General features: G+C 36.8%; 4 protein-coding genes, 1 long non-coding RNA gene and 4 pseudogenes across 11 annotated transcripts; 6 read left to right on the top strand and 3 right to left on the bottom strand.

Annotated features, from left to right (window-relative positions):
- Positions 1–147: 147 nt before the first annotated feature.
- On the top strand, positions 148–1,810 carry LOC18607265 (crocetin glucosyltransferase, chloroplastic pseudogene; annotated as a pseudogene).
- Positions 1,811–3,459: 1,649 nt separating this feature from the next.
- On the top strand, positions 3,460–5,068 carry LOC18607263 (phloretin 4'-O-glucosyltransferase pseudogene; annotated as a pseudogene).
- A 2,198-nt stretch (positions 5,069–7,266) lies between these two features.
- On the top strand, positions 7,267–8,847 carry LOC18607264 (phloretin 4'-O-glucosyltransferase pseudogene; annotated as a pseudogene).
- Positions 8,848–11,933: 3,086 nt separating this feature from the next.
- LOC18607262 (phloretin 4'-O-glucosyltransferase pseudogene) lies at positions 11,934–13,618 on the top strand (annotated as a pseudogene).
- Positions 13,619–14,964: 1,346 nt separating this feature from the next.
- LOC18607261 (uncharacterized) lies at positions 14,965–15,640 on the bottom strand. The gene has a single exon (XM_018115180.2). It carries the CDS (start codon positions 15,602–15,604, stop codon positions 15,068–15,070), a length of 537 nt encoding a protein of 178 aa, XP_017970669.2. The 5' UTR covers positions 15,605–15,640; the 3' UTR covers positions 14,965–15,067.
- A 709-nt stretch (positions 15,641–16,349) lies between these two features.
- On the bottom strand, positions 16,350–17,276 carry LOC108660741 (Cysteine/Histidine-rich C1 domain family protein). Its single transcript, XM_018115055.2, has one exon. The coding sequence runs from the start codon at positions 17,219–17,221 to the stop codon at positions 16,502–16,504; it is 720 nt and encodes a 239-aa protein (XP_017970544.2). The 5' UTR covers positions 17,222–17,276; the 3' UTR covers positions 16,350–16,501.
- Positions 17,277–19,091: 1,815 nt separating this feature from the next.
- On the top strand, positions 19,092–22,429 carry LOC18607260 (Tetratricopeptide repeat (TPR)-like superfamily protein). 6 transcript variants are annotated; one of them, XM_088803871.1, is made up of 6 exons: positions 19,093–20,074; positions 20,441–21,217; positions 21,311–21,381; positions 21,715–21,825; positions 21,953–22,016; positions 22,125–22,429. In XM_088803871.1, exons 1-2 carry the CDS (start codon positions 19,672–19,674, stop codon positions 21,142–21,144), a joined length of 1,107 nt encoding a protein of 368 aa, XP_088659997.1. In that variant the 5' UTR covers positions 19,093–19,671; the 3' UTR covers positions 21,145–21,217; positions 21,311–21,381; positions 21,715–21,825; positions 21,953–22,016; positions 22,125–22,429. The 6 variants fall into 6 exon arrangements, with proteins under 6 accessions (XP_017970540.2, XP_007041384.3, XP_017970538.2 ...); XM_018115051.2 differs by having other exon boundaries at positions 19,092–21,217; positions 21,953–22,012; XM_007041322.3 differs by having other exon boundaries at positions 19,092–21,217.
- Positions 22,430–22,434: 5 nt separating this feature from the next.
- LOC18607259 (CASP-like protein 5C1) lies at positions 22,435–24,187 on the bottom strand. Of its 2 annotated transcripts, none has more exons than XM_007041321.3 (3): positions 23,988–24,187; positions 23,135–23,267; positions 22,435–23,065 (listed from the first exon to the last, which is right to left on the bottom strand). In XM_007041321.3, exons 1-3 carry the CDS (start codon positions 24,116–24,118, stop codon positions 22,871–22,873), a joined length of 459 nt encoding a protein of 152 aa, XP_007041383.1. In that variant the 5' UTR covers positions 24,119–24,187; the 3' UTR covers positions 22,435–22,870. The 2 variants fall into 2 exon arrangements, with proteins under 2 accessions (XP_007041383.1, XP_088659998.1); XM_088803872.1 differs by having other exon boundaries at positions 23,135–23,228.
- On the top strand, positions 23,966–24,680 carry LOC148763909 (uncharacterized). The gene is made up of 2 exons (XR_016024707.1): positions 23,966–24,105; positions 24,186–24,680. It is a non-coding gene; the product is annotated as an uncharacterized LOC148763909 (long non-coding RNA).
- Positions 24,681–25,671: the final 991 nt, after the last annotated feature.

The following is a 25,671-nucleotide window of genomic DNA, read 5'->3' as shown; positions in this document are numbered from 1 at the left end:
ACAGGCTGGCTTGGACAGTATTATGGTACTACTTGTTACTAGTAAACATCACATACCCAATAAATTCATGTACCTAACCAATAGTCATGCTTATAGAACTACCAATGAAAAGTACCCAAAAAATTTTCCGAATGTAATTTGTTCATTTTTAATCCACCCGCATCTGCTCGATCAGAATCTGTATTGGGCAGTTAAAAACGCATATATACAGTAAACATGTCATTACTCTTTTGCCCGAGACCGAAAGCAATGAATTCGGATGATCTCCACTTCCTCCTTGCAACCTTGGCTCACCAAAGCTACATAAACCCCACGCTCCAACTAGCCAAGCTCCTGATACAGGCTGGTGCACGCGTGACTTTTGCCACCACCATCCATGGCCAACGGAAAATCAAGAGTTTTCCTTCTCTCGAGGGATTAGCCTATGCCTCTTTTTCTGACGGATTCGACGATGGAACTTCTCCGTCTGACAGACATGAGGATGTTATGTCCAGACGCGAGCATGTCGGGTCCCAAACTCTAACCGACTTACTACTGTGCTTGTCTAGTGAAGGGCATCCGGTGAGTTTCTTGATATACTGTCCCATGCTGTCTCTTGGGTTGCTGATGTGGCTGGTGCCATGTCCATTCCTTCTGCTTTCCTCTGCATCCAAGCTGCTGCTTTGCTCGCTATCTACCACCATTATCTCAATAGCCAAACTGGTGCTTATGATTCTAAAATCAAGTGCCCTCCAAGCGTCATAAAATTTGACGGGTTGCCTCCATTTGAATGGAAAGACCTTCCTTGTTTTCTCTTACCTAACAGTCCACTCTCTTTTATCACGACAGGCTTTCAAAAACACATTCAAGTTCTGGAAAAAGATCCTAATCCTTGTGTTCTTATAAACACCTTTGATGCGCTAGAAGAATATGCAATCAAAGCCCTTGCTCATGATTCCAACATAAACTTGATCACCATTGGACCCTTGGTTCCATCAGACAATTTCGTTGGCTGTGATTTGTTTGAGAACTCTTGTCATGACTATTATACCCATTGGTTGGATTCCAAGCCAGATGGTTCTGTTGTCTACATTTCCTTCGGTAGCCTGGTAGTATTGCCGAGGAATCAGATGGAAGAAATTTTTGATGGAATAGTCGACAGTGGCTACACATTCTTATGGGTAATCCGACCATCAAAAGATGCAGTCGAAGAAGAAGGATTCGAGAATGTGATAAAGAATAAGATGAAGGAAGAACAAGGGCTGATTGTTCCATGGTGTTCACAAGTTGAAGTGTTGAATCACCGGGCGGTAGGTTGTTTTCTGACGCATTGCGGGTGGAACTCCACTACGGAGTGCTTGGTTGCAGGCGTGCCAATGGTAGCATTGCCTCGGTTTTCAGATCAGACCACGAACCAAAGCTAATAGAAGAGGTATGGGAAACCGGTGTTAGAGTGAAAGTAAATGAAGGTACTGCAGTTGCAGAGAAGGAAGAGATCAGAAGGTGCTTGGAGATGTAATGGAAAAAGGACAGAAAGGGGAAGCACTGAGAAGGAATGCTAAGAAGTGGAAAGGGTTGGCTCTTGAGGCCACCGGTCAAGGCGGTTCCTCAGCCAAAAATTACAAGGTTTTCATGAAAAGCTTTGTAAACTGAAAAATGATTGTCATGAAAAATTAATGAATAATCATGTTAATTAAATAAGTCATCATGCTCTGCCTTCGTACCCTTATTGCTCGTGGGGATCAAGTCAACCAGCCACTTTATTCATAGATTAAAGCTTGGTCGAATTATTGTACACTTGTCCTATTTTTTAAAAAGATGTAATTATTTTTTAAAAAAAGAGTAAATTAATAGAGAATTTATTAGAAGATTAAAACATTAAGAGATTTTTTGAACATAAACATCTTGATGTTCGTTAATATATCAATCGTTAAACTTGACTCTATTAAAATCCCTTATATTTCAAAGTGAATCTTCCAAATAGTTTCACTTGTAACATGTTATATTGAGATTTCTCATTTATAATTCCGACTAAATTTATACATCTTTTCTTTTTAGAGAAATCATACATTAGATTTCTAATTCTCCTTTTGTTATAAATAAATCAAGTTCTTACCAAATAATAATAATAATAAAGAAACAAAAAACAAATTTTAAAACAATTATTCAAGATGTAGAGACCCCCTCAATACACCTCAGAAGAATACTTTGACTTCTTTTGTTTCAAAATGTATTGTTAGGACCTGGACATTTTATTACCATTAGTCAGCAGTATTTTATAAATATAAAAGGTTATAATTATTCTAAAATAATTGAAAAAAAATCATAATTTAATTTACTTAAATAATAATAATAATTTTATTAAACATTTATCAACTTTAAAAAATAAAAAAGAGAAATATAATGATAAAAAAGTAAAAAAAAAAACTTAAAAAATTAAGTAATGATTATTTCTGTTTCTTCCTCTTATTTTTCTATCTTTCCTTCTTTTGATTTCTATGAACCGCCATGACTATAATCCAAAATCATTATCACCAAGACACCGACACCATATAGTCAATTTTTCAACAACTATAAAAATTTAACAAAATTACAATATTTTAATAAACTCATAAGAGCTTAGTGCGTTAAATTTAAAATTGAGCTCGCAAGAGCTTGGTTACAAGAATTTACAAAAACCTCCCTAAATACAAGAAATTTATACCTAATTTAATTATAATATGATTACTTAAATTTTTTAAATTTTTTTACCTCAAAATTATGAGTTTTATTGAATTTATAATAAAAATTAATCCTAAATAATTATTGTTTTCTTTTAATTTTTCTTTTTTTCATCATTATGTGTTTTTTTATCTTTAAAATAGACAAAATTTGAATAAAATATATTTACATTATTATTTCTTTAAATTAGATTATGATATTCTTTATATTTTTTTATTTTTCAATTATTTGAAAGCAATTATAACTTTTCATATTTGTAAATAACTGTTAACTCCTGATAATAAAAAGTCAAGCGACCTAATGATGTATTTTGAAATAAGAGGGGTCAAAGTGTATTTTAGAAGTGTATCAAATGAAGATTTTTGTATTTTACCCCATTCAATATGATCCCTAAACTAATTGAAATGATCTTATGGAGATTCCATGTCCGACCTCAGTCAAGCTTCAAAGACAGTGGTAATAATTAATATGGTACAAGTTTCTTACCTAATTTGATTTCGAATGTCATAGGAGTTTTTGACCAATCAGACGAGAGACTCGACATGACATTCTAGTATTGAGGTTAAATAAAATCATTTTAAAAAAAAATTAATATGGTAGGTGTAATTTCTTTTGTTTGGGGTATGTATGTGGATGACTTTACTTGTATTATGATTGACTCGTCAGTACCAATGGGTCTTTTTGGTTTTCGATAGAGAAAGAAATTAAATGATTGGTCCTTTGTTCATATGGTCACAATAACTTGAGAGTTCTTTATTTATCTTTTCTCTGAGCAAATTATTCACTTGTCTTGCTGCATTTTATACAGAAAAACCTTACCATAATTCTGTAGAGCACAAGGAAAGAAACAAGCAATGAGGTCGGATTATCCCCACTTCCTCCTTGCAACCTTGCCTTTCCAAAGCCACCTAAACCCAACTTTCCGACTAGCGAGGCGCCTGATACAGGCCGGTGCACGAGTCACTTTTGCCACCACCATTAATGGCCAACGGAAAATCAAAAGTTTCCCTTCTCTCGAGGGCTTAGCCTATGCCTCTGTTTCTAACGGATTCGATGATGGAACTTCTCCGTCCGACGAACAGGAGGATGTTATGTCCAGATGCGAGCATGTTGGGTCACAAACTCTAACCAACCTACTACTGAGCTTGTCTAATGATGGCCATCCGGTAAGCTTCTTGATATATGGTCCCTCGCTGTCTTGGGTCGCTGATGTGGCTCGTGCCATGTCCATACCTTCTGCTTTCCTCTGCATCCAAGCTGCTGCTTTGCTTGCTATCTACCACCATTATCTCAATAGCCAGACTGGTGCTTATGATTCTAAAGTCAATTGCCCTCCAAGCGTCATAAAATTTGAAGGGTTGCCTCCATTTGGATGGAAAGACCTTCCTTGTTTTCTCTTACCAAACAGTCCACTCTCTTTTGCCACGACTGCCTTCCAAAAACACATTCAAATTCTGGAAGAAGACCCTAATCCTTGTGTTCTTATAAACACCTTCGATGCGCTAGAAGAATATGCAATCAAAGCCCTTGCTCATAATTCCAACATAAACTTGATCACGATCGGACCCTTGGTTCCATCAGACAAATTCAATGGCTGTGAGTTGTTTGAGAACTCTAGTCATGACTGTTATATCAATTGGCTGAATTCCAAGCCAGATTGTTCAGTTGTTTACATTTCCTTCGGTAGCGTGGCAGTATTACCCCGGAATCAAATGGAAGAAATTTTTGATGGAATGGTCGAAAGTGGCTACACATTCTTATGGGTGATTCGACCATCAGAAGATGGAAAAGAAGAAGGATTCAAGAATGTGATAAAGAATAAGATGAAGGAAGAACAAGGGCTGATCGTTCCATGGTGTTCACAAGTTGAAGTTTTGAATCACCGGGCGGTAGGTTGTTTTGTGACGCATTGCGGGTGGAACTCCACTCTGGAGGGCTTGGTTGCAGGCGTGCCAATGATTGCATTGCCTCAGTTTGCAGATCAGATGACGAACGCAAAGCTGGTAGACGAGGTATGGGAAACTGGTGTTCGAGTGAAAGCAAATGAAGGTGCTGCAGTTGCAGAGAAAGAAGAGATCAGGAGGTGCTTGGAGATGGTAATGGGAAATGGACAGATAGGGGAAGAACTGAGAAGGAATGCTAAGAAGTGGAGAGGATTGGCTCTCGAGGCCACGAGTGACGGTGGTTCCTCAGCCAATAATTTCAAGCTTTTCATGGAACGCTCTGTAAACTGAAAAATCATTGTCATGAAAAATTACTGAATAATCATGTTAATTAAATAAGTCATCATGCTCTGCCTTGTTTTCCTCTTTGCTTGTGGGGATCAAGTCAACCTGCCACTTTATAAATAAATTACAGCTTCATCGAATTATTGTACACCAGTCTTATTTTTTCAAAAGATGAAATTAATTTATTTATTTATTAAATAAATAGACAATTTTATTAGTAGATTGAAAGGATGAAGGATTCATCATTCCAACTTAAAAGTTTAGAAAAGAATCACATGAAGAACTCAATGATATGAGCGTCAAGAGATTCTTTGAACAAAACATCTCGATGTTTGTTTGCATATCACATATAAACTGAGTTCTTACAAAACAGAAAAACAAACCTTAAAACAATTATTCAAGATGGGTAAAATACAAAACTCTCTCAATACATTTCTAAAGTACACTTTGATCCTCCTTGTTTTAAAATGCATTGTAAAACTTTTTGACTTTTTTTAACATTAATTAACAGCTCTTTATAACTATGAAAAATAATAATTATCCTCAAATAATTAAAAAATAAAAATATCATAATTTAATTTAATTAAACAATAATGAAAATATTTTTTGTTAAACATTTATCAACTTAAAAGTTAAAAAAGAGAAACATAAAGATAGACCAAGCCCAGTAGATTGTGATGGAGTCTTACATAACTATGATGGTTATGTGGTGGGTGTTTCGTTTAATCCACTTGACATCCAAGACTTTAACTTTACAAAGCTTATGGCCATTCTTCATGCACTGCACCTTTTCTCCCACACCTCCTTTGTAAGTTCTAAGTTGATTATTGAGTTTGACTCTAAGAATGCCCAACATTGATATAAGGCCTTAAGACAAGTGGTATTTATTTAACGAGATTAATACACTTGTTCTTTCACTAAGCATGGTATCTTGTACTCATACTCTACAAGAAGGTAAAGTTTGGAATTGACAAAAACACGATATTCTCGGCATAGTGGTAACTTTCTATGCTTTTATTGGGTTAAGCTGCTACCCTTTGGTTTATGTAAATATTTTGATTTGCTTAAGACTTTTGCATTGTCTTATGGTACGAAGCAACAATATGCTAATATTTTGTTTAATGGTACTGAGTACTTGTAGGTTTGTACCTTGATTGTATATCCTGACCTTGATCCCCATTTATGGGTTGATCCTAACATTGTAGTTTTAATGATTTTAATACAAATTTCATTTGATTGAGTAAAAAAAATAATGATAAAAAAGAAAATAATAAATAAATCATTCATAATTATTTTATTAACAGTTAAAAAAAACTCATAATTTTGAAGTGAAAATTTTTTAACAAAAAATAAGTAATAATATTATAATTAAACTATTTTTTTTAATTATTTTCTTTTTTTTTCCTATTTTCTCCATTTTCCCTTCCTCTCGTTTTCTTGTCACGGGTGTCAAAAACATAATGGTTCCTTCCTTTTCTGTCCATTCCTTCTCTTTCTCTCCTTGGATCTCCTCACACCACCATGACTACAAATCCAAAATCATTGCCACCAAGACACGAGCACCATATAGTGAATTTTTCAATAATTATAAAATTTAATAAATTAAAAATATTTTAATAAATTCACAAGAGCTTGGTTTGGTTAAATTTAAAATTGATCTCACAAAAACTTGGTTAAAAAAATGCAAAAACCTCTCTAAATACAAAATATTTATACCTAACTTAATTAGAATATTATTACTTAAATTTTTTAGATATTTTTCACTTCAAAATTATGAGTTTTTTTAATTCATAATAAAGTTATCCTAAATATTATTGTTTTCTTTTAATCTTTCTTTCTTTATCATGTTGTGTCTTTTTTATTTTTAAAATTGATAAACTTTGAATAAAAAATATTTTCATTATTATTTAATTAAATTAAACTATGATATTTTTATATTTTTTAATTATTTAAAAATAATTATCACTTTACATATATATTTGTATAGCAAAGAATCAAGGGACCTACCAATGTATATTGAAATAAAAAGAGTCTAATAATACATTTTGAAATAAAAAGGGTCAAAAATGTACTTTCACGGTGTCTTGAAAGAAGGTTTTTTGTATTTTACCGCATTCAATATGGTCCTAGAACTGATTGAAAAGACCTCACCTTCATCGTGTGCAGAGTCCTTGTCCAATCTCACTCGATGTTAAAAGATAGTGCTATTCATTAACATGATTAGTGTAATACGGGGATAACTTTACTTGTATTATGATTCACTAGTCAGTACTAATGGGTCTTTTTGGTTTTCGATAGAGAAAGAAATTAAATGATTGGTACTTTGTTCATCTGGTCACAATAGCTTGAGAGTTCTTTATTGTCTATTCTCTAAGCAAATTATTCACTTGTCTTGCTTACCATAATTAAGTTGAGCAAAACGAAAGAAAGAAGCAATGAATCCGGATGATCCCCACTTCCTCCTTGCAACCTTGCCTGGCCAAGGTCACTTAAACCCTACTTTTCGACTAGCAAAGCGTCTGATACAGGCCGGTGCACGAGTCACTTTTGCTACCACCATTAAGGGCCAACGGAAAATCAAAAGTTTCCCTTCTCTCAAGGGCTTAGCCTATGCCTCTTTTTCTGGCGGATTCGATGATGGAACTTCTCCGTCTGACAGACAGGAGGGTGTTATGTCCAGACGGGAGCTTGTTTGGTCACAAGCTCTAACCGACCTGCTACTGAGCTTGTCTAGTGAAGGGCATCCGGTAAATTTCTTGATATACTGTCCCATGCTGTCTTGGGTTGCTGATGTGGCTCATGCCATGTCCATACCTTCTGCTTTCTTCTATATCCAGTCTGCGGCTTCGTTTGCTATCTACCACTATTACCTCAAAAGCCAAACTGGTGCTTGTGATTCTAAAATCAATTGCCCTCCAAGCGTCATAAAATTTGAAGGGTTGCCTCCTTTTGGATGGAAAGACCTACCTTCTTCTCTCTTACCAAACAGTCCACTCTCTTTTGCCACGGCTGTCTTCCAAAAACACATTCAAATTCTGGAAAAAGACCCTAATCCTTGTGTTCTTATAAACACCTTTGATGCGCTAGAAGAATATGCAATCAAAGCCCTTGCTCATGATTCCAACATAAACTTGATCACCATCGGACCCTTGGTTCCATCAGACAAATTCAATGGCTGTGAGTTGTTTGAGAACGCTAGTCATGACTATTATATCAATTGGTTGAATTCCAAGCCAGATTGTTCAGTTGTTTACATTTCCTTCGGTAGCGTGGCAGTACTACCCAGGAATCAAATGGAAGAAATTTTTAATGGAATGGTCGAAAGTGGCTACACATTCTTATGGGTAATCCGACCATCAGAAGATGTAGAAGAAGAAGAAGGATTCGAGAATGCGATAAAAGATAAGATACAGGAAGAACAAGGGCTGATCGTTCCATGGTGTTCACAAGTTGAAGTGTTGAATCACCGGGCGGTAGGTTGTTTTGTGACGCATTGCGGGTGGAACTCCACTCTGGAGGGCTTGGTTGCAGGCGTGCCAATGATTGCATTGCCTCAGTTTGCAGATCAGATGACGAACGCAAAGCTGGTAGACGAGGTATGGGAAACTGGTGTTCGAGTGAAAGTAAATGAAGGTACTGCAGTTGCAGAGAAGGAAGAGATCAGAAGGTGCTTGGAGATGGTAATGGGAAATGGACAGAAAGGGGAAGAACTGATAAGGCATGTTAAGAAGTGGAGAGGATTGGCTCTTGAGGCGACGAATCAAGGCGGTTCCTCAGCCAACAATTTCAAGGTTTTCATGGAAAGCTTTGTCAAGTGAAGAATGATTGTCATAAAGAAAGGGAAAAATTAATGAATAGTTTGCTGTTTTCAATTCATTCATGGCAATCAAAAAAGTAGTCATGCTCTGCCTTCTTTTTATTTTCTCAGCCACAGTGAAAATCACAGGAGTACAGTGGAAGATAGACCAACTGGTCATTCATTTTAGTAACAAACACTTGATAGAAATCCGATAATAAATCAGAAACACAAGAAATATTGTATCACTGTACATCAACAAAGCCAAATAGTATCCATGGCTATACATTAGACAGGATAGTGTCCATGACCATACATTAGACGGGGTTAGAGATAAAACAAAAATGGGTGTTATCATCATGTATCAAGTCCCGTAGAGCACTGCTAAAGATGTTGTGTCCAGGAGATTAATTGGACAATGTGACATGTGATCAGCTTGCAGATCTTGCCTCCTCCAACAGAAGTGAAGCATTACAACCATGCTCTGCCTTCTTTTCCTCTTTGGTTGGGGGGAACAAGTCAATCAGCCACTATATACATAGATTACAGCTTGGTCGAATTATTGTACAGCTTGCCCAACTTTTTATAAAAATGTAACTATTTTCTTTTTGAAGGACAAATAAAAAATTATATTAGTAGATTGGAAGAGGTGAAGAATTGAACCTACAAGATTTAAGAGACAAGAAAGCAAAAGGATTTTTTTTAATGAAATATCTCGATTTTGTTAATCTATCTGTTATTTTATTTCATTTACTAAAAATATATTTTAAAAAATATCTTGAGTTATGCCCTTGTAGTATGATAGTAAAGAGTTAAATTGCAATTCTCATTTTTATTCTTAGCAAATTTATCAATCTTTTTTTTTTCAAAGAAGCCATGCATTAGATTTCTAATTCTTCTTCTTCCAAAAAAAAAAAACAAAAAACAATAGCAAATAAAAAACAAACAAAAAAACCAAACCTTCAACAATCATTCAAGGTTGTCCCTAAACCGATTGAAATGACCTAACATTCACCAAAAGAAGATTCCAAGTCCTACCCCAGTCGATCTCCAAAGATTGTGCTAATAAGTAATAGAGAAAATTGTGAGAAATAACTTTTCTTATAAACTCAATTCAAAAATATTATTTTTTATAATTTTAATTATTTTAAATTAATTTTTTATATGACTTGACAATAATATCCTTTAAATAATTTCAGACAAGTTAAAATATTTTTAGTTTTCTCTATCCCGCCATCCAAACAAAAATTTTAAAATTAAATATCGATTTCTCTCTCTGGTCAAATACTATCTATCTCATCATGCGGAGATGACATCAAGTTCTTTTTTATTTGTTTTTTTTAGATAGTGAATCTTGGGGTTCTCAAGGATGATGAACAGTAATTTACTATTCTATGGTGATTTTAGGCAACATGATGAATTTGGTAATTAGATGCTTTCTAGTGATAACTTGTTTCGAAACGTGTGTTGCGATAAAAATGCCTGTGTTGATGAGTTGGATCAGATTGGTTAAAATGATGGGCTCAGGGAAAATAAATAACTGAAGTATATTTGATGGGTTTTATAGTGGTTCACGGTTTTATTGTGTCTGAAATTGGAATGATTGTTAAGCATGTTTGCTGGGGATTTTGATTTTTTTTATAAGATTTTGAATTAAAATTGATCAAGGAATATTTTATAAAGGGAGTATATTTTGTTTTTGCATAAAGGGAATGAGCAAGACCCTCCCGATAGGGATTTATTTTGTCTTGCTTTGAAAGGTTATGGAGTTTTGTAACCTATCATTTATGAAATGCATAATTTTATGGCTTAGCAAAAAAAAAGTACATGTTTTAGGTTTTTGAGTTTATTGATTTATTCATAAAATCCAAAAGTTAAGGAATTGAAATTGATTAGATTGGTTTTTAAGTATTACGAGACTGGTCTTTAGGTATTTCGTGACTTAATCACTACGTGACTGGTTTTTAGGCATTACGTGACTGGTTTTTGGGTATTGCGTAGTTGATTTTTAAGTAATGCCTAAGTCACACAATACTTTACTACCTAATCACGCAATACTTTACAAACAAGTCACGTAATGCCTTACTAACAAGTCACGCAATGCCTTATTAGAAATTAGTCACGCAATGTTTTATCAGAAATTAGTCACGCAATGTCTTATCAAAAACTAGTCACACAATGCCTTATCAAAAACTAGTCACACAATACCTTATCAGAAACAAGTCACGCAATACCTTATCAGAAACTAGTCACGCAATGTCTTATCAAAAACTAATCACGTAATACCTAAAGTCAGTCGCGCAATGTCCAAAGTCAATCACACAATGCCTAAAAACTAGTAATGTAATTCTCAAAAATCACCAAAACTACTGAATTCCATTTAATAAGATCAATAACTTCAAACGATATACCATATTCCATTTAACAACATAATTAACGAATATGAATGCTCAAAATGTTTAAAAGTTTTTCTTCATATATCAAAAATCACTCCAAAATGCTTAACAATGCTCAAAACGCTCACAGATTTTCTTCATGTATCAAAAACTACTCCAAAATGCTCAAAATGCTTAAACGTTTTTCTTTTTGGTAAGGAATACTCCAAAAATGAATAGTCTGGTAAGAAAAGCTTAAAAAATATGAGTCAGTTTGAGGTGCAGACCTAAACATACTTAACCCGTTAATAGATTTCGGAATGAGATTGGAGCCAAATAAATTGGTGGATTTCATTAAGAGTAATTTTGTTTAAATTTTAATTCTTTTGACTAAAAATAGTTAAAATTATGAGAAAGTCTATTGTCAAAAACACGTTATGCGGAAGGCTCATTTAAAAAAAGAACTCTAATTAATATGGTAAGTGTAATTTCGTTTGTTTGGCATATGTGGAAGACTTTACTTTTATTTTAATTCACGAGACACTCATTGGTCTTTTTGCTTTTCCATAGAGAAAGAAATTGGGTGGTCCTTGTTCTTATAGAGTTCTTTAATATCTTTTCTCCAAGTAAATTATTCATTTGTCTTGCTATTTTTTTACCTTGTAGCAATTTCTTTTACTTTCGTAGCTGTCTTAATCCCATTTTTTCTTCATTCAGGCCAGCTAACACCTTGACTTCCTAATTTGTATGGGGCGCCAAAGTCAAGAAAGGTCTCTCCTGATCTTATCATCTCAGCTAGCATCGATCTGGCTTGGACAATACTCTAACACTATCATGCTTTTAGAACTATCAATGAAGCCACTAGAAGTGACAATTTCCGAATTCTGTTTATACTTTCTCCACCTGCACCTGCTCGATCACTATATCTAGTTGGCAATAATAAACGCATATATAAACAAAAATGTACCATAATTCTGAAGAAGCAATGAGTTCGGATGATCCCCACTTCCTCCTTGTAACCTTGCCTGGCCAAGGCCACCTAAACCCAACTCTCCAGCTAGCAAAGCGCCTGATCCAGGCCGGTGCACGCGTCACTTTTGCCACCACCACTTCTGGCCAACGGAAAATCAAAAGTTTCCCTTCTCTCGAGGGCTTAGCGTATGCCTTTTTTTCTGACGGATTCGATGATGGAACTTCTCCGTCTGACAAACAGGAGGATATTATGTCCAAACTCGAGCATATCGGGTCCCAAACTCTAACCAACCTACTGCTGAGCTTGTCTGGTGAAGGCCATCCGGTAAGTTTCTTGATATATAGTCTCTTGCTGTCTTGGGTCGCTGATGTGGCTCGGGACTTGTCCATTCCTTCTGCTTTACTCTGCAATCATAGTGGTGCTGCGTTCGCTATCTACCACCATTACCTCAATAGCCAAACAGGGGCTTATGATTCTAAAATCAATTGCCCTCCAAGCTTCATAAACTTTGAAGGGTTGCCTCCATTTAAATGGAAAGACCTGCCTTCTTTTCTGTTACCATACAGTCCACACTCTTTTGTCACGACTAGCTTTCAAAAACACATTCGAGTTCTGGAAAAAGACCCTAATTCTTGTGTTCTTATAAACACCTTTGATGAGCTAGAAGAATATGCAATCAAAACCCTTGCTCATGATTCCAACATAAACTTGATCACCATCGGACCCTTGGTTCCATCAGACAAATTCGTTGGCTGTGATTTGTTTGAGAACTCTAGTCATGACTATTATACCCATTGGTTGGATTCCAAGCCTGATTGTTCAGTTGTTTACATTTCCTTTGGTAGCCTGGCAGTATTGCCGAGGAATCAAATGGAAGAAATTTTTCATGGAATAGTTGATAGTGGCTACACATTCTTATGGGTAATCCGACCATCAAAAGATGGAGAAGAAGAAGAAGGATTCGAGAATGCGATAAAAGATAAGATAAAGGAAGAACAAGGGCTGATTGTTCCATGGTGTTCACAAGTTGAAGTGTTGAATCACCGGGCGGTAGGTTGTTTTGTGACGCATTGCGGGTGGAACTCCACTACGGAGTGCTTGGTTGCAGGCGTGCCAATGGTTGCATTGCCTCAGTTTTCAGATCAGACCACGAACGCAAAGCTAGTAGACGAGGTATGGGAAACTGGCATTAGAATTAAAGTAAATGAAGGTACTGCAGTTGCAGAGAAGGAAGAGATCAGAAGGTGCTTGGAGATGGTAATGGGAAATGGACAGAAAGGGGAAGCAATGAGAGGGAAAGCTAAGAAGTGGAGAGGATTGGCTCTCGAGGCGACGAGTCAAGGCGGTTCCTCGGCCAATAATTTCAAGGTTTTCATGGAAAGCTTTGTCAAGTGAAAAATGATTTGTCATGGATTACAACTTGATCTAATTATTGTACATATTGCCCAACTTTTGTAATAATGTGACTATCATAAGTATTGGATTCCAGGGGCCACAGGTCACAATAACTTAGAGTATTTAATTTATCATCGTTTCTATAAGCAAATTATTCATTTGTCTTGCTATTTTGTTTATCCTTGTAGCAATTTCTTTTACTTTTCAAAGCTGTCTTATCCCATAGTCTCCTCGAGCATGTCCTCCTCCACTGCAGCTAACATCTGACTCCTTTGTCCATGGGGTACCAAAGTCAAAGATAGGTCTCTCCTGATCTTTATCATCTCAGCCAAAACTTTTTGAGTCTTTCTCTTGCTTTAATCAGTGCATTTATCTTCTCGTATGTATTACTAGTAGCACTCAACTTCACCATTTCATCTTTTAATTGCTTGTGTGTTTCATATACAGCTTTTGCTGGTGAACTGATGCATAGCACACATGAGAACAGACAAAATCTTCCGTTATTTCAGCGGCAGTAGTTCCCTTTATATATACGAATGAATTTTGTTTGCTCTTCTGTTCTAAAGCGATTGACCTCTGCTTTGCATTCTCCAAAAGACGAACAGTGATTGTTTGTCTATGAAACTGCAATCTTTTGAGTCACATCAGAGGGTGAGTAGAGGCTTAATGAGTGAAGTCGGCAAGTCTCCGGACATGTTAAAGTCTCCTCTCTCTTTTCAGTCCATTAGTACTGTTCTTAATTTGGTTAGGCCTAATCTATGGCGACATAGAGATTGAGGAAATTCTGAAGAAATTTCCCAAAATCTAAGACTGATAATCCACATGGGTGCCTGTTCAGAAAAACACCCCACAAACCTCACTTTTTTTCCTTGTTGCTAAAGAAATGGCGACCCTACATATCAGTTAGCCACTACATTTAAGAAAAAACCAAGTCAAAAAAGGCGACAAAAGGAATGCCTCATCCCTCCATCAACACAATACCAATCAATTAATTAATGGTTAACGATGGAGATTGGTATGATTTTAATAGGAAGACTACAAAGTCCTTTTTTGTGAAAGCAAAGTTTAATTCTTTTTTCTATGTGAAAAGGAAGGCATGGAATTAATCCCTCTCCCTCTTCGACCCTACTCCTGGAAAGATCGATCTGTTTTGAAAGAAAAAAACAAATATTCCTGAATCAATATCCTGTCACAAACATTTTGTTTTTGTTCATACTCATTTTGCAAGAGAGTTCATGCAGTGATTAGTTTCTTTGAAAATGTTACAAAATTTATTTGTTGGTATCACTCTATTCTTTCTTCCAAAATCTTCCTCTTTCTCAATTTCTTGTGTTTGATCCAGACAATGAAAGATGAAATTACTCCTTTCACTTCTTTAATTGGAGGGCTGTCCTTTGAAGATTCATACATTTTAACGTCTATATCAGAGCATGGGAATGAACAAATGAGATTGGAGAAAAGAAATTTGAGAAATTTCTTCTTCTCTTTTCACAAATGTTCTTGGCTACAAACAATCAAACAATTTTATAAAGCAATTGAAGAGAAATATTGGAACATATTACAAGCTACCTGAGACATTCGCACAAAGAACCAATCCGATTCAATCAACTTGCTCTTCCAAAATAACCGTCAACTTTGCTGTAAAACTACTCCCTGATCCCCTTCCGGCACCTCTTGTATTCCTCCTCACTCCACCACCAGCAGCTACACCGGCGCTACCGTCGCTGCCACCATTAGTCTCCATGCAACTAGACTTTGCAACCCTCTTGTTAGGAAGCAAGAGAGGATCAACCTTTTTAATCCCACACCCGCAAAACTTCTTCCGAATGCCCAACTTCAGAGCTTTACCTGCCTTGATAGCCAAGGCACCCATCTCCTCGGTGCGGAGAGGGCTGTTTAACCAGCTCAAAGGCAAAGCAAAGTAGAGCTCGCCTAGCTGAAGCTGATCTTCCTCAGCAATGGCGCAAAGGATGCTGTCAAAGTCCATGTCGTCCGAACTGCAGATGAAACAATCCGGGTTCCTCTCTAGTACATGTGACACCTTAACTGGGTCCGGGAATTCCTGGAGCCTGCCGTCTTGGAGGATCAGCTTTGCGGTGACAGCTGATGTCGACTCGCACGAGTTGCATATGCCCATTTCCTTTGGACGTGCTGTCTCGTCTATGGAGATTGGAGAAATTAATGATTTTATGGAGAAGAAACACACGTCATGTTGATTTACAATGTTAGTCAATGAAAATATTTGCTTTATAATATATAATATATAGTAAATAATTAATCAATTCAACAAGATATTTAAATATATTTTAGCATTTTGCTACATTTTTTCTTTGTGGCTACTTGGGATTTCCGTCGCTTTTTGGACTCACCAATGATCAAAATTTCAACTTAAAAGCTCTTTAGATATAATAGAGAGATATCTCCATGCTAATATTTCTCAATAAATTTTATAAATTGTTGATGAAAACCTTCTTCCTTAATGTTTGAATTTGGATAAAACTAAATAAATAGATAAAAGATAATTACGAACTTAGATTAGATACTTGATTACAAATAAAATAAATCATAATCGATCAGGACAATGAACAGTGAAAATTCATATTACTTTTTCAACTTTCTAATGAGGCCAACTTACACTTCCAAATTTAATTGGGACTAAAGGTCCAAATTAATTGGTAATTTAATAGGAAAGATGTTAATAACTCATTGGTGGGGTTGCAATTGCATAGAAAGTCAGACACCAAAACCTCAACATTTTTAATTATGTAGCATTCCATGACATGATTTGTCAAAAGGAAAAATGTTTGACAAAACATGATCAAAGATGACTTCATTTAGATCTTAATTAGAATATAAGCCAACAGAATCAAAAGAAAATGGCATTTTCATGGCAGTGGGTTAACACTTATAGAATTTATTCACCGTACCTAAAAGCTACAAATTCTGGCCTTTGTTTTCGCTTTTTCATTTTTATATAGGCACCCAACATTAAATTGCATCAAGCAGACAAGGTTTCAAGCCCCAGCAATCGAACTCAACCTCTTGACATTAATGTTCCAATGACCCCAGCAATGAGAGTGGTCGGATCCCCAAGCACAGCTGATATGACAAATTGCAGAGCTAAACCAGCCATCTCACAGCACTTCTGCACCTTACCTTTACTCTTCTTGTGAGGGGTTTGAAGGGTATTTTTCAAGCTTGGGATTCTAGTCTCCAGCTTCCTAGTACCCTTGCCACGCCCGTAGTACAATTCATGCCAGTTCTCCACTAACATTTCCCTAACGCATGCCACATGCAAGTTATATTTTTTGCAAGCAGACCGGTAACTCCAGCTCCTCCCTTTACGCCCACATCTATGGCATGGTGCGCTTACCTTCCTGTAGAGGTAGAGTTTCACTTCTCCATCGTCTAACACCATCGGCAGCTTCGCACAACACGGATGAAGATCAAATCCACATGATTTGCAATGGTAAACGAAGCCGGTGACATCCTTTTCGCAAGCGTTGCAGTAACGGGGGGTGTCACCAGGTGGCCTTGAGAGGAACTGGAAGGAACATTTTTTGTAGAAAGGGTGAGCGATCGAGAGAGAAGGTATGGCACAGTGCATGTGGAGATCGAAGTCGCAGAAGGCACATCGGTAGCGGGAGCCTATGCCAACTTCCTTGCACCCATCGCACTTGAATGGAACTTCAGTGTACTCAAATTTTAATATGTGTTGGGGGTGGCTGAAATGGGAAATCTCATTGTATTTCATGGTATGTTTTTTTGCTTAGTGGACTCCAAAGAAACAACCCCAAAGTGGTGATTTATAAAGGGTATTCTACCATGCTTTGAGTTCTGATAACAGAGATAAAAGAAAAGCAATTCAGATTCTGGAAACTATGGTTAGGTTTCTAATTAGGGTCATATAGTTTTGGCTTGAAATTGAAGCTAAGTCGGGAATTATGCTTGAAGATGGTGGTGATGGTGGTAATGGTGGTAAGTGATTGTACATAGGAATCCTGCTATCTGGAAGGGAAAGAGCAGACATAAGGCATTTTTGGGTGATGACCCACAGACGAATCCGAATTTTCACTTTATGTAATCCACTAAATCAAGTAACATTGAAATGGTTACGCAAATTATTCACGTGTCCAAAAGAACAAGATAACTATACCAAGCCAATAATTTCAGAAATCAGGTAGTTTCTTCAGACACTTGGAAACCTGGCTAGCTGTAGTATACTCTATCTTCATGGGAAATTTCTCTTTTCTTCTTTCCTCTTCACAAAGTCTAATTTGTTTTGCCTATAGGAGTATGTTAGGTGCACATAATGAAGGGATTAAGTGGAAGATTTATCTAGAGGGATCATATACTTGCTGAAAATCTAAAGAATCCCATGACAGAATAAGAACTTTAGCATCTTAAAAGATGATTTTTTAAGAAATAAGCAACATTATCAAGGCAGCATTCTGGGATTTTAATCTCTTTTTGTATAGGGAAAGCATCCAACAGCATTGCGTGAAAGAAACCTAGGAATGTTTCCATCCTAAGTTGTAAACTACTATTAAGTTGTTATTGGTTTTTTTTTTTTCTTTTCTATTATTTTTTGAGGATAGAAAGTAGGATATGAACGATTAGTCATCAAATCTAATGCTGGAAGGAATGGAATCATAGTCTTGACAGATAATTCTGTCTGAATTCAAGATGTGGAAGATGATTTGGAGAGAGGATATCTTTCTTATACAATTCTTTTTTCTCCTTAACAGAAAGGATGGCATTTGAAGAACAAATTCCTCTACATAGGCTGTTTTCTTTGATCATCTCTAAAATTCTTTCAGATGATATAATGTACTACTCCTTAGATTATATCAGAAGAATTTATATCCATTTGTTTGATTGTAACTTCAACTTGGTGTGCCATAAGTTCCATGATTGGCATCTGTCTACATACTGATGTGGCATGCAATTACATGGAATTTATTCTTAGATTAATTAATAAATTAAGTACTATTATTGCTTAAAAGGCCATTTAAGACAAAGGAGAATAGTAGCTTGGTTAAGATAATGATATTAAGTTTGACAATCAACTACAATTAGTTCTTGATTGTTCTTTCACTGCCTTTTCTGCTAAAGGAATATTAAGTGGATAAGTTGAAACTTAGCAAAGCTTCATCTTATTCAATTGTCCAAGAGAAGAATTTCCCTTAGAAGCTTCCTTTACTTCTAGTTAGGCTATTGCTGCAAACAACCCAATTCTTGGACGACACAACAACTTAATGATAACTAATATGAAGATATGTTTTTTAACTAGAAATGACAATAAAAACATTTGTCCCTATATGATGTCTCACATGATACTCCTTTCATAACTCTATGTTAGGTATTTTAACTGTAAGAATGAGTAAATATAAAAACTTTACTAGGTAGCTGACACAAAATTGTGAAAGAGGCACGACGTGAGAGCAGGAGAATTTTGTTTGCTATCCTCTGTCACTTGAAGCACTTGGCGGCCCTGGCTAGGTCCCGGTCGTAGTCATGCTCTATCCCTTGAAGTCATGGTCAGAAAGGCAGAGACTTGGTGTTTATAAAAGTCTTCTTGCATCACAACAAAAAACTTATTTTCGTCTCAGAATTGGGGTTTGAAAGCCTCGAGCTAAAATTTTTAAGAGCAAATCATTATGGAAGTCGATATTTTTACCCTGATAGGACGACACATTTGCTGAAAATGTGGCATTGGGTGAAGAATATGTGCCATCCTGGTCAACAATCAATGGTGCATGACCAATAACGTCATGGGTGTTTCTTCTTTTCTCTTTATTGTGTTGGTTTCTTTTGGAACAAAAACCAAAAAATATTGGAATATTCGAATAAAACGGCTAGTGATCAGTGCAGTGATTGACCACATCCAACTATTGCAAGCATTGTACTTGCACAGCAACAATGGAGAAGAAGATCATGGAATGGGTGCTTTCTTTTTGCTTTATCCACAGCTTCTCCAACATAGATCCCTCTTTTTTCCTAGCTGGTACTAGGTCATGGGAGCAGAATTTTTTCTTCTCAGTACTCTTTTTTTCTTATCTTATTTGGTAGTTTCCCTGACTCCTGAAAGAGGTTAAATTATTAGTTACTTTACCACTGTCAAATTCTGAGAGAAGTACAAAATCAGTATTAGTCAATAAAAATTGAACATTTCTCTGTTTACTCTGTTTTCCTCTGTTATCAATGGCAATCCTCCTTAAACCCCATGTCAAAACCCCAAGACTTCTCCTTTCCCTTGCTTCCTTCTCCTTCTCGTCCTCCTACTCCACCCCCTCGCCTCCATCGTCAGATCAACCAGATCCAATTGCCACCGTGACATCCATTCTCACCCACCACCGCTCCAAATCACGTTGGTCCACCATCCTCACTCTGTTCCCCTCCGGCTTCACCCCCTCCCAATTTTCCCAAATTACTCTCCAACTCAAAAACAATCCCCACCTTGCCCTCCGCTTCTTCCTCTTCACCGAACAAAAATCCCTCTGCAACCACAACCTCTCCTCCTATTCTACCATAATTCACATCCTCTCTCGTGCCCGCCTCAAAACCCGTGCCCGGGAACTCATTCGGGTCGCAATTCGGACCCCAGGTATGGAAAATGAACCCACCTATTTGAAACTATTTGAATTGTTGGTTAAAACTTATAATGAATGTGGTTCTGCCCCTTTTGTTTTTGATTTGTTTGTGAAATCTTGTTTGCAAATGAAAAAACTTGATGGGTCTATTGAGATTGTTAGAATGTTAATGTCTAGAGGGATTAGCCCTCAGCTTAGTACTTGTAATGCTCTTATTGGGGAGGTTTCGAAATGTAGAGGAGCCAAAAGGGGATATGAGGTTTATAAAGAGGTTTTTGGAGTAGGGAATGGTGAGAGAGAAAGTAACGTAAAAAGGGTTTTAAAGGTTCGACCAAATGTGCATACTTTTAATGCTTTGATGCTATGTTTTTATCGTGAAGGGTTGCTGGAGAAAGTGGAGGAGGTTTGGAGTGAAATGGAGAGTTTAGGGTGTGTGGCGAATGGTTATAGTTATAGTGTTTTGATGGCAGCATTATGTGAGGAAGGAAAGGTGAGAGAAGCAGAGGAGTTATGGGAGGAAATGAGAGTTAAGGGATTGGAGCCTGATATTGTGGCTTATAATACTATGATTGGTGGATTTTGTAAACATGGAGAGATTATGAGAGCTGAGGAGTTGTATAGAGAAATGGGATTGAATGGAATACAGGCTACTTGTGTTACTTATGAGAATCTTATTAATGGATATTGTAAAGTTGCAGATATTTATTCAGCAATGTTGATATTCAAGGACATGTGTAGGAAAGGTTTTAAACCACAGGGTTTAACTGTTGAAGCATTGGTTAGAGGACTTTGTGATAAAGGTAGGGTCCTTGAAGCTTTGGAGACAATGAGGGTGGCAGTGAGAGTACTTGGTGTTTATCCGTCAGGGAAAAGCTATGTGTTTCTGATAAAAGGTTTGTGTGAGGAGAGAAAAATGGAAGAAGCATTAAAGCTTCAGGCTGAGATGGTGGGGAAGGGGTTTAAGCCAGATCCAGAGATATATGATATTTTTATTGATGGTTATTTGAGACAAGGAAACGAGAAAATGGTAACAATGCTGAGAAAGGAGGTGATAGAAACTCAAAAAGAGCAGGAAAAGAATTAGATTTCCATTTTTGACAAGTGGGAGCAGACCGGTTGAGCAGTGGTAGTTTTCATCACAAGCTTGAATACTGATGGTAAGTTGTTCTTGAGATTAACATCTTATTTGTCCTTTTGGTACAAGATAGTGATTGTCTCCGCTTTATTAAGATTCATTTTAGATAATGCAGGTCAATTTTTTGGGAGGATGCATAAAAAATTTGGTCCCGTGTAAAGGCTGATATCTTCTTTGCACAAAAAGGTTTAGTCAACTTTAACAATTGCCCTCTGTTATATTCAGCAATAGAACAAATTTATACAACTTGTTTGTTAAATTCTTAGCAATGCAGTCGTTATGATGCAGACAGATCTGAACTGATATTAAAATTTACAAACTGCATTTGAAGTAATAAAAACAATCAATATAAGTATACCATCTACATAATATACTCATGATTGTCAGGGTGAAACTGTGAGGCTTGGGTTTGGGTTTCTATTAGTTCTATGACTTTTATCATTAATGCTGAGCTTTGTTTATTACAGCAAGAAATATAGAAATCTAAGCTCCCCCATCTTGTTTCTGAAATTTGATCAGATTAATTTGTGACAATCTTGAATGAAAGTGCAAGGGGAAGAGCTCACTTTGGAAGAGGGTGCAGTTCTAGGGCGATGCAGTTCTCCAGGGATTCAAATTATTCATTTATTGGTGCGTCTGGCATCACTCTCTTCCTCTGATTACTATAATCTTTGAAATTATTGTACAAGTAGATCTTTTGTGTTTTTCTAGCTCTAGTAACATTTCCATTCATTATATTTCCCCTGCATAATTGTAGGTTTATCCGCGGGTAGTCTAATTTCATCAAATCAGGAATATGTTAGTGAGGTTACTTTTTGTAGGTACTTGCTCCTCTTTTACAGAAAGAATTCTGTTTGATATCTTTAATTTAAACCTAACGAAATGTCACTTGATGACAAATAATGGTGTCATTTCTTGGCATTGAACAGGTTCTGTTATCAACTATATGTTGGATGGTGCTTAAACCTCCTGACATGTTTCTGTAAACCGGTTGTATATATGAGCAGCTCATGGTGCCTGCTGAAGAGAGGAGGAAGGATGATAGAAACAAATTGCTCCAGACAAGTAGAAGGCACCCACCTGGATATTATCCATTTTACTAGAATTATTTTATTTCATGTTTCACAACCTTGTATGCCTTAAACTTGATGTTCAGGGGAAGACAGTATCTTCCTATGATAAAATTTTGAAAGATTTCAGTAAGTTGGACATAGAGTCAGTTATTGTGCTTGATGAGTGTGTCCTCAAAATGCAGTATATCATTGATAGACTATCCCTATCGTTTGCCAAACTGAATACCTGGTTTTTCTTTGTTTCTCAGTTAAAGCTTCATTTGAATAATGCAAATACAGTTTCGAAAATTACATGATTGTAAGCTATCTTTTATCTCATCTATCTGTCTGCTGTCTCCAGCAATACAAGAGGTATTGCAGCAGCAGGACATCTGAGCTGTAATGCTGGGAAAATTAGAGCATCCCTGCACATGATGAAAAAGCCAAACCCTTGAGCACGTCTCTTTATGGTCCAAAATTCAGATTATCTAGCTAAACTTTTCAGTTTTTCCATCACAACTGCACAACCAACCCCATGAAAGGATCAGCTGAAGTCCATAGAAGCATTGGGTGCAAAATTGAAATGCTGCAAACTGTTAGACAACAAATACCCCAACCGAGAATTATAAGGAGGGGAGCACCCAGAGATTGAGAAGAGCTGAAGCCAAAGACAGAAACCAAGTGAGAAAAGCCATGGCGGCAGACAGTTGGTATCTGCTGCAACACTTTGGCGGGCAATAGGGCCCGCCTGAGTGGAGGAGGAGATCCACAACGCTAGCCGTGGAGCATGCTGCGGCTAGTGTGAGAACTGATAAAACCTGTCAGGGAAAACAATTCAGCAGTATTGACTCATTCAAATAGCTTCCAACAAATACAGCATCACATACCCAGTCTCCCGCAGCAATTATGAGCAATATTCCAGGCTGACGAACAGGGCATTTGACCAGAACAGAGTACCCATCTACCAACGCCAACGTGAAACTCCATGGAATGACCAAGCCCATGATTGTTACCAAATAGCTGAAATGTTAACGTTGGTACTGACAATCAAAAGAACTCTAAATAACAACAGTTACCAAGAAATTCCTGGTATTGTTTGATTCAGAAGGAGATGGAAAAAGATACTAACAGGCTTACAGATTGGTTTAAACGTTAAACGTTAATCAACACATACAAACTAACAAATTGTCAACCATGTCGACAAGCTGATTGCAACAACACCAAGCCAGTAGGGTATGAAAAGGAAGGATCATAAGCAAGGAATATGTACATTGGTCACTTTGTTTTGGTTCATAGACTTGATACAATGATATGTCACCTGCGGCCAAAGTGATGTCTCGTTTTCTGACAAAAACTTATAGGTAGATTAGCTCAAACTTGGACCATTCAAAAGATAATCAGCGTCCAACTATGGAATTACAAAGTGGCAATAAACAATTTCTTTCACATTGCGGGAGGAGAATCTACAGAATCTGATTGCTATTTGTAATAGATCAGGCAGAAATTTCAGAGAGGAAAATTCTACTGCAGAATCCATGGAAACCCAAATTTTGTCTTGAGCGACAGGTATTCGGTAAATATAGAATTCATAGGGGAATCAAAGGCAGGTTTTATGCATAATTTTTCGTTGCTGATTGGATCAAAGATGTGTTACATGGGATGATCGCTGGGTACAAATACAAAAGTAGAGAGCCACGAAATCATATCAAACAAGCAGAAGAAATGAAACTAGGGACGTACCAGAAAGCAGTGTAGCTGTAGAACTCAACTCCCAAAGACATGAAGAGAAGAGAAGCAGAAGAAAAAAGGGCCTGTGCCAATCTCAGAGAAAAGCCAGCACTAGTGCCCACAGAGCCAGGTACCTCATTCATGGCCTTGTTGCATCGAACCTTCTTCTTCTTCTTCTTCTTCTTCTTTGATATCTGGGAAAATTCTCAGGCTCATCTTAGCACCGAATTTGTCATCTAAATCAATCCAAAAAAGTGCACTACAACAACGGATGTACGATCAATGATGATGCATGTGATCCAACCATACCCAACGCTGGCACAACATTCTTCGCCTTGTTAATCTCCTTGCATGAAATCAAAGAAACTACGAATGCTGATTTGCTTATCAAAGAAAGAACAAGGAAGTTATTGAAGTCCCCCGGCAAGGTTTCAGAGTGAGGAGTTTTGGACTATTATGGAAAGCTTTGCCTTTTGTGGTGCTTTAATTATGCTGAATTTGACGCTGGGGGTTCTGTTTGTTCTATTGGGTGGCACGTTCTCGTGCTTAAGGCTCACAATTGAGACTGGGAGGAGAGATTGTTCTGGCTGAAATTTGTAGTTTTGTTATTTTCAAACTGTCACTGTGTCATAACTGTGTTGTGTCTATTCACTAGAAAGGAGGTGAACATCATAGCTTAAATTTACCATTCCCCTCATTCTCAAATAAAAAAGAAAAAAAATTATGTTCAAAAGGAAGATTAGTACATTTTGACAACTATTTATTCTTTCCTCAATTCTTATTCTATGGTTGGTAGGAAAATGGGAGCATCATGAGATGGGGGCCAAAAGCAGCTACTTTTGTCAAGGCCAAGAGCATTAGGAAATCTATAAAAAAAAAAAAAAGGTAAAATCCTAGTGGAAATAATGTGCATAGGACTGGAGGAACAAGGTGAGCCGATGCTTTTAAAAGAAGGGTTGTGGACTTTCCACATGTCATAGCTTTACTGACTCCCTTGTTAGTGGGAAAAGATGATGCCATTGCCACGCCCCTTCTACAGCAAAATCAATGTTAAGGTTGCAGTTGGAGATTCCCTTTTCTCTTACATTGTTGATGGCAGACATCCCATGTCTTGCTATATGAATAGGTTACTTATAGCTAGCAACATTCTACATTAGTACCTGTCGGCAAGAACTTGCTGATCGAGAGCTCAATGCAGATCGCCTTGCATGCCTTACCTCTAAGCCCAATTTTGGAGATTCTCAAACTTCCCAGCAGAAAATTCATTAAAAGTTCTGAACACAAGACCGACACAAAATGTGTTCGGTTACTCAACACACAAGATTCGAATCTCCTTCTAAATAAAACAAAATGGTACTAAAGTAAGTAAATGCAGGAATTTAAAGGTGCAATGGCAAGCTGAAGCATCCAAATTCTATTTATTAGTATTATCTGTTGCTCAGGTCACCTTAGCCTCTACAAATTGATCCATTACTGCATCATCGAGTGCTATCACTTTCAAAAGTAAAATGCCAACAGAAAACCAGATAAATTTTGATGAGGACATTGCAGCAGAAGGCTCAACCAAAGGTTCAGAAAACTAAGCAGCTGCATATGATATGTTTCTGAGTAGCTGCTATGCTATTATCAGATCTAATCCCCAGTCCCTACCTTGTGTTTTGTATTTTTCCCCAAACAAACTTGGCAATTAATTCCC

The sequence above is a fragment of the Theobroma cacao genome, chromosome 2 (assembly GCF_053813885.1).
Source record: "Theobroma cacao isolate CCN51 chromosome 2, ASM5381388v1, whole genome shotgun sequence".
In the NCBI taxonomy this organism is placed as follows: Eukaryota; Viridiplantae; Streptophyta; class Magnoliopsida; order Malvales; family Malvaceae; genus Theobroma; species Theobroma cacao.
This window is presented reverse-complemented; position numbering and strand designations above follow the sequence as displayed.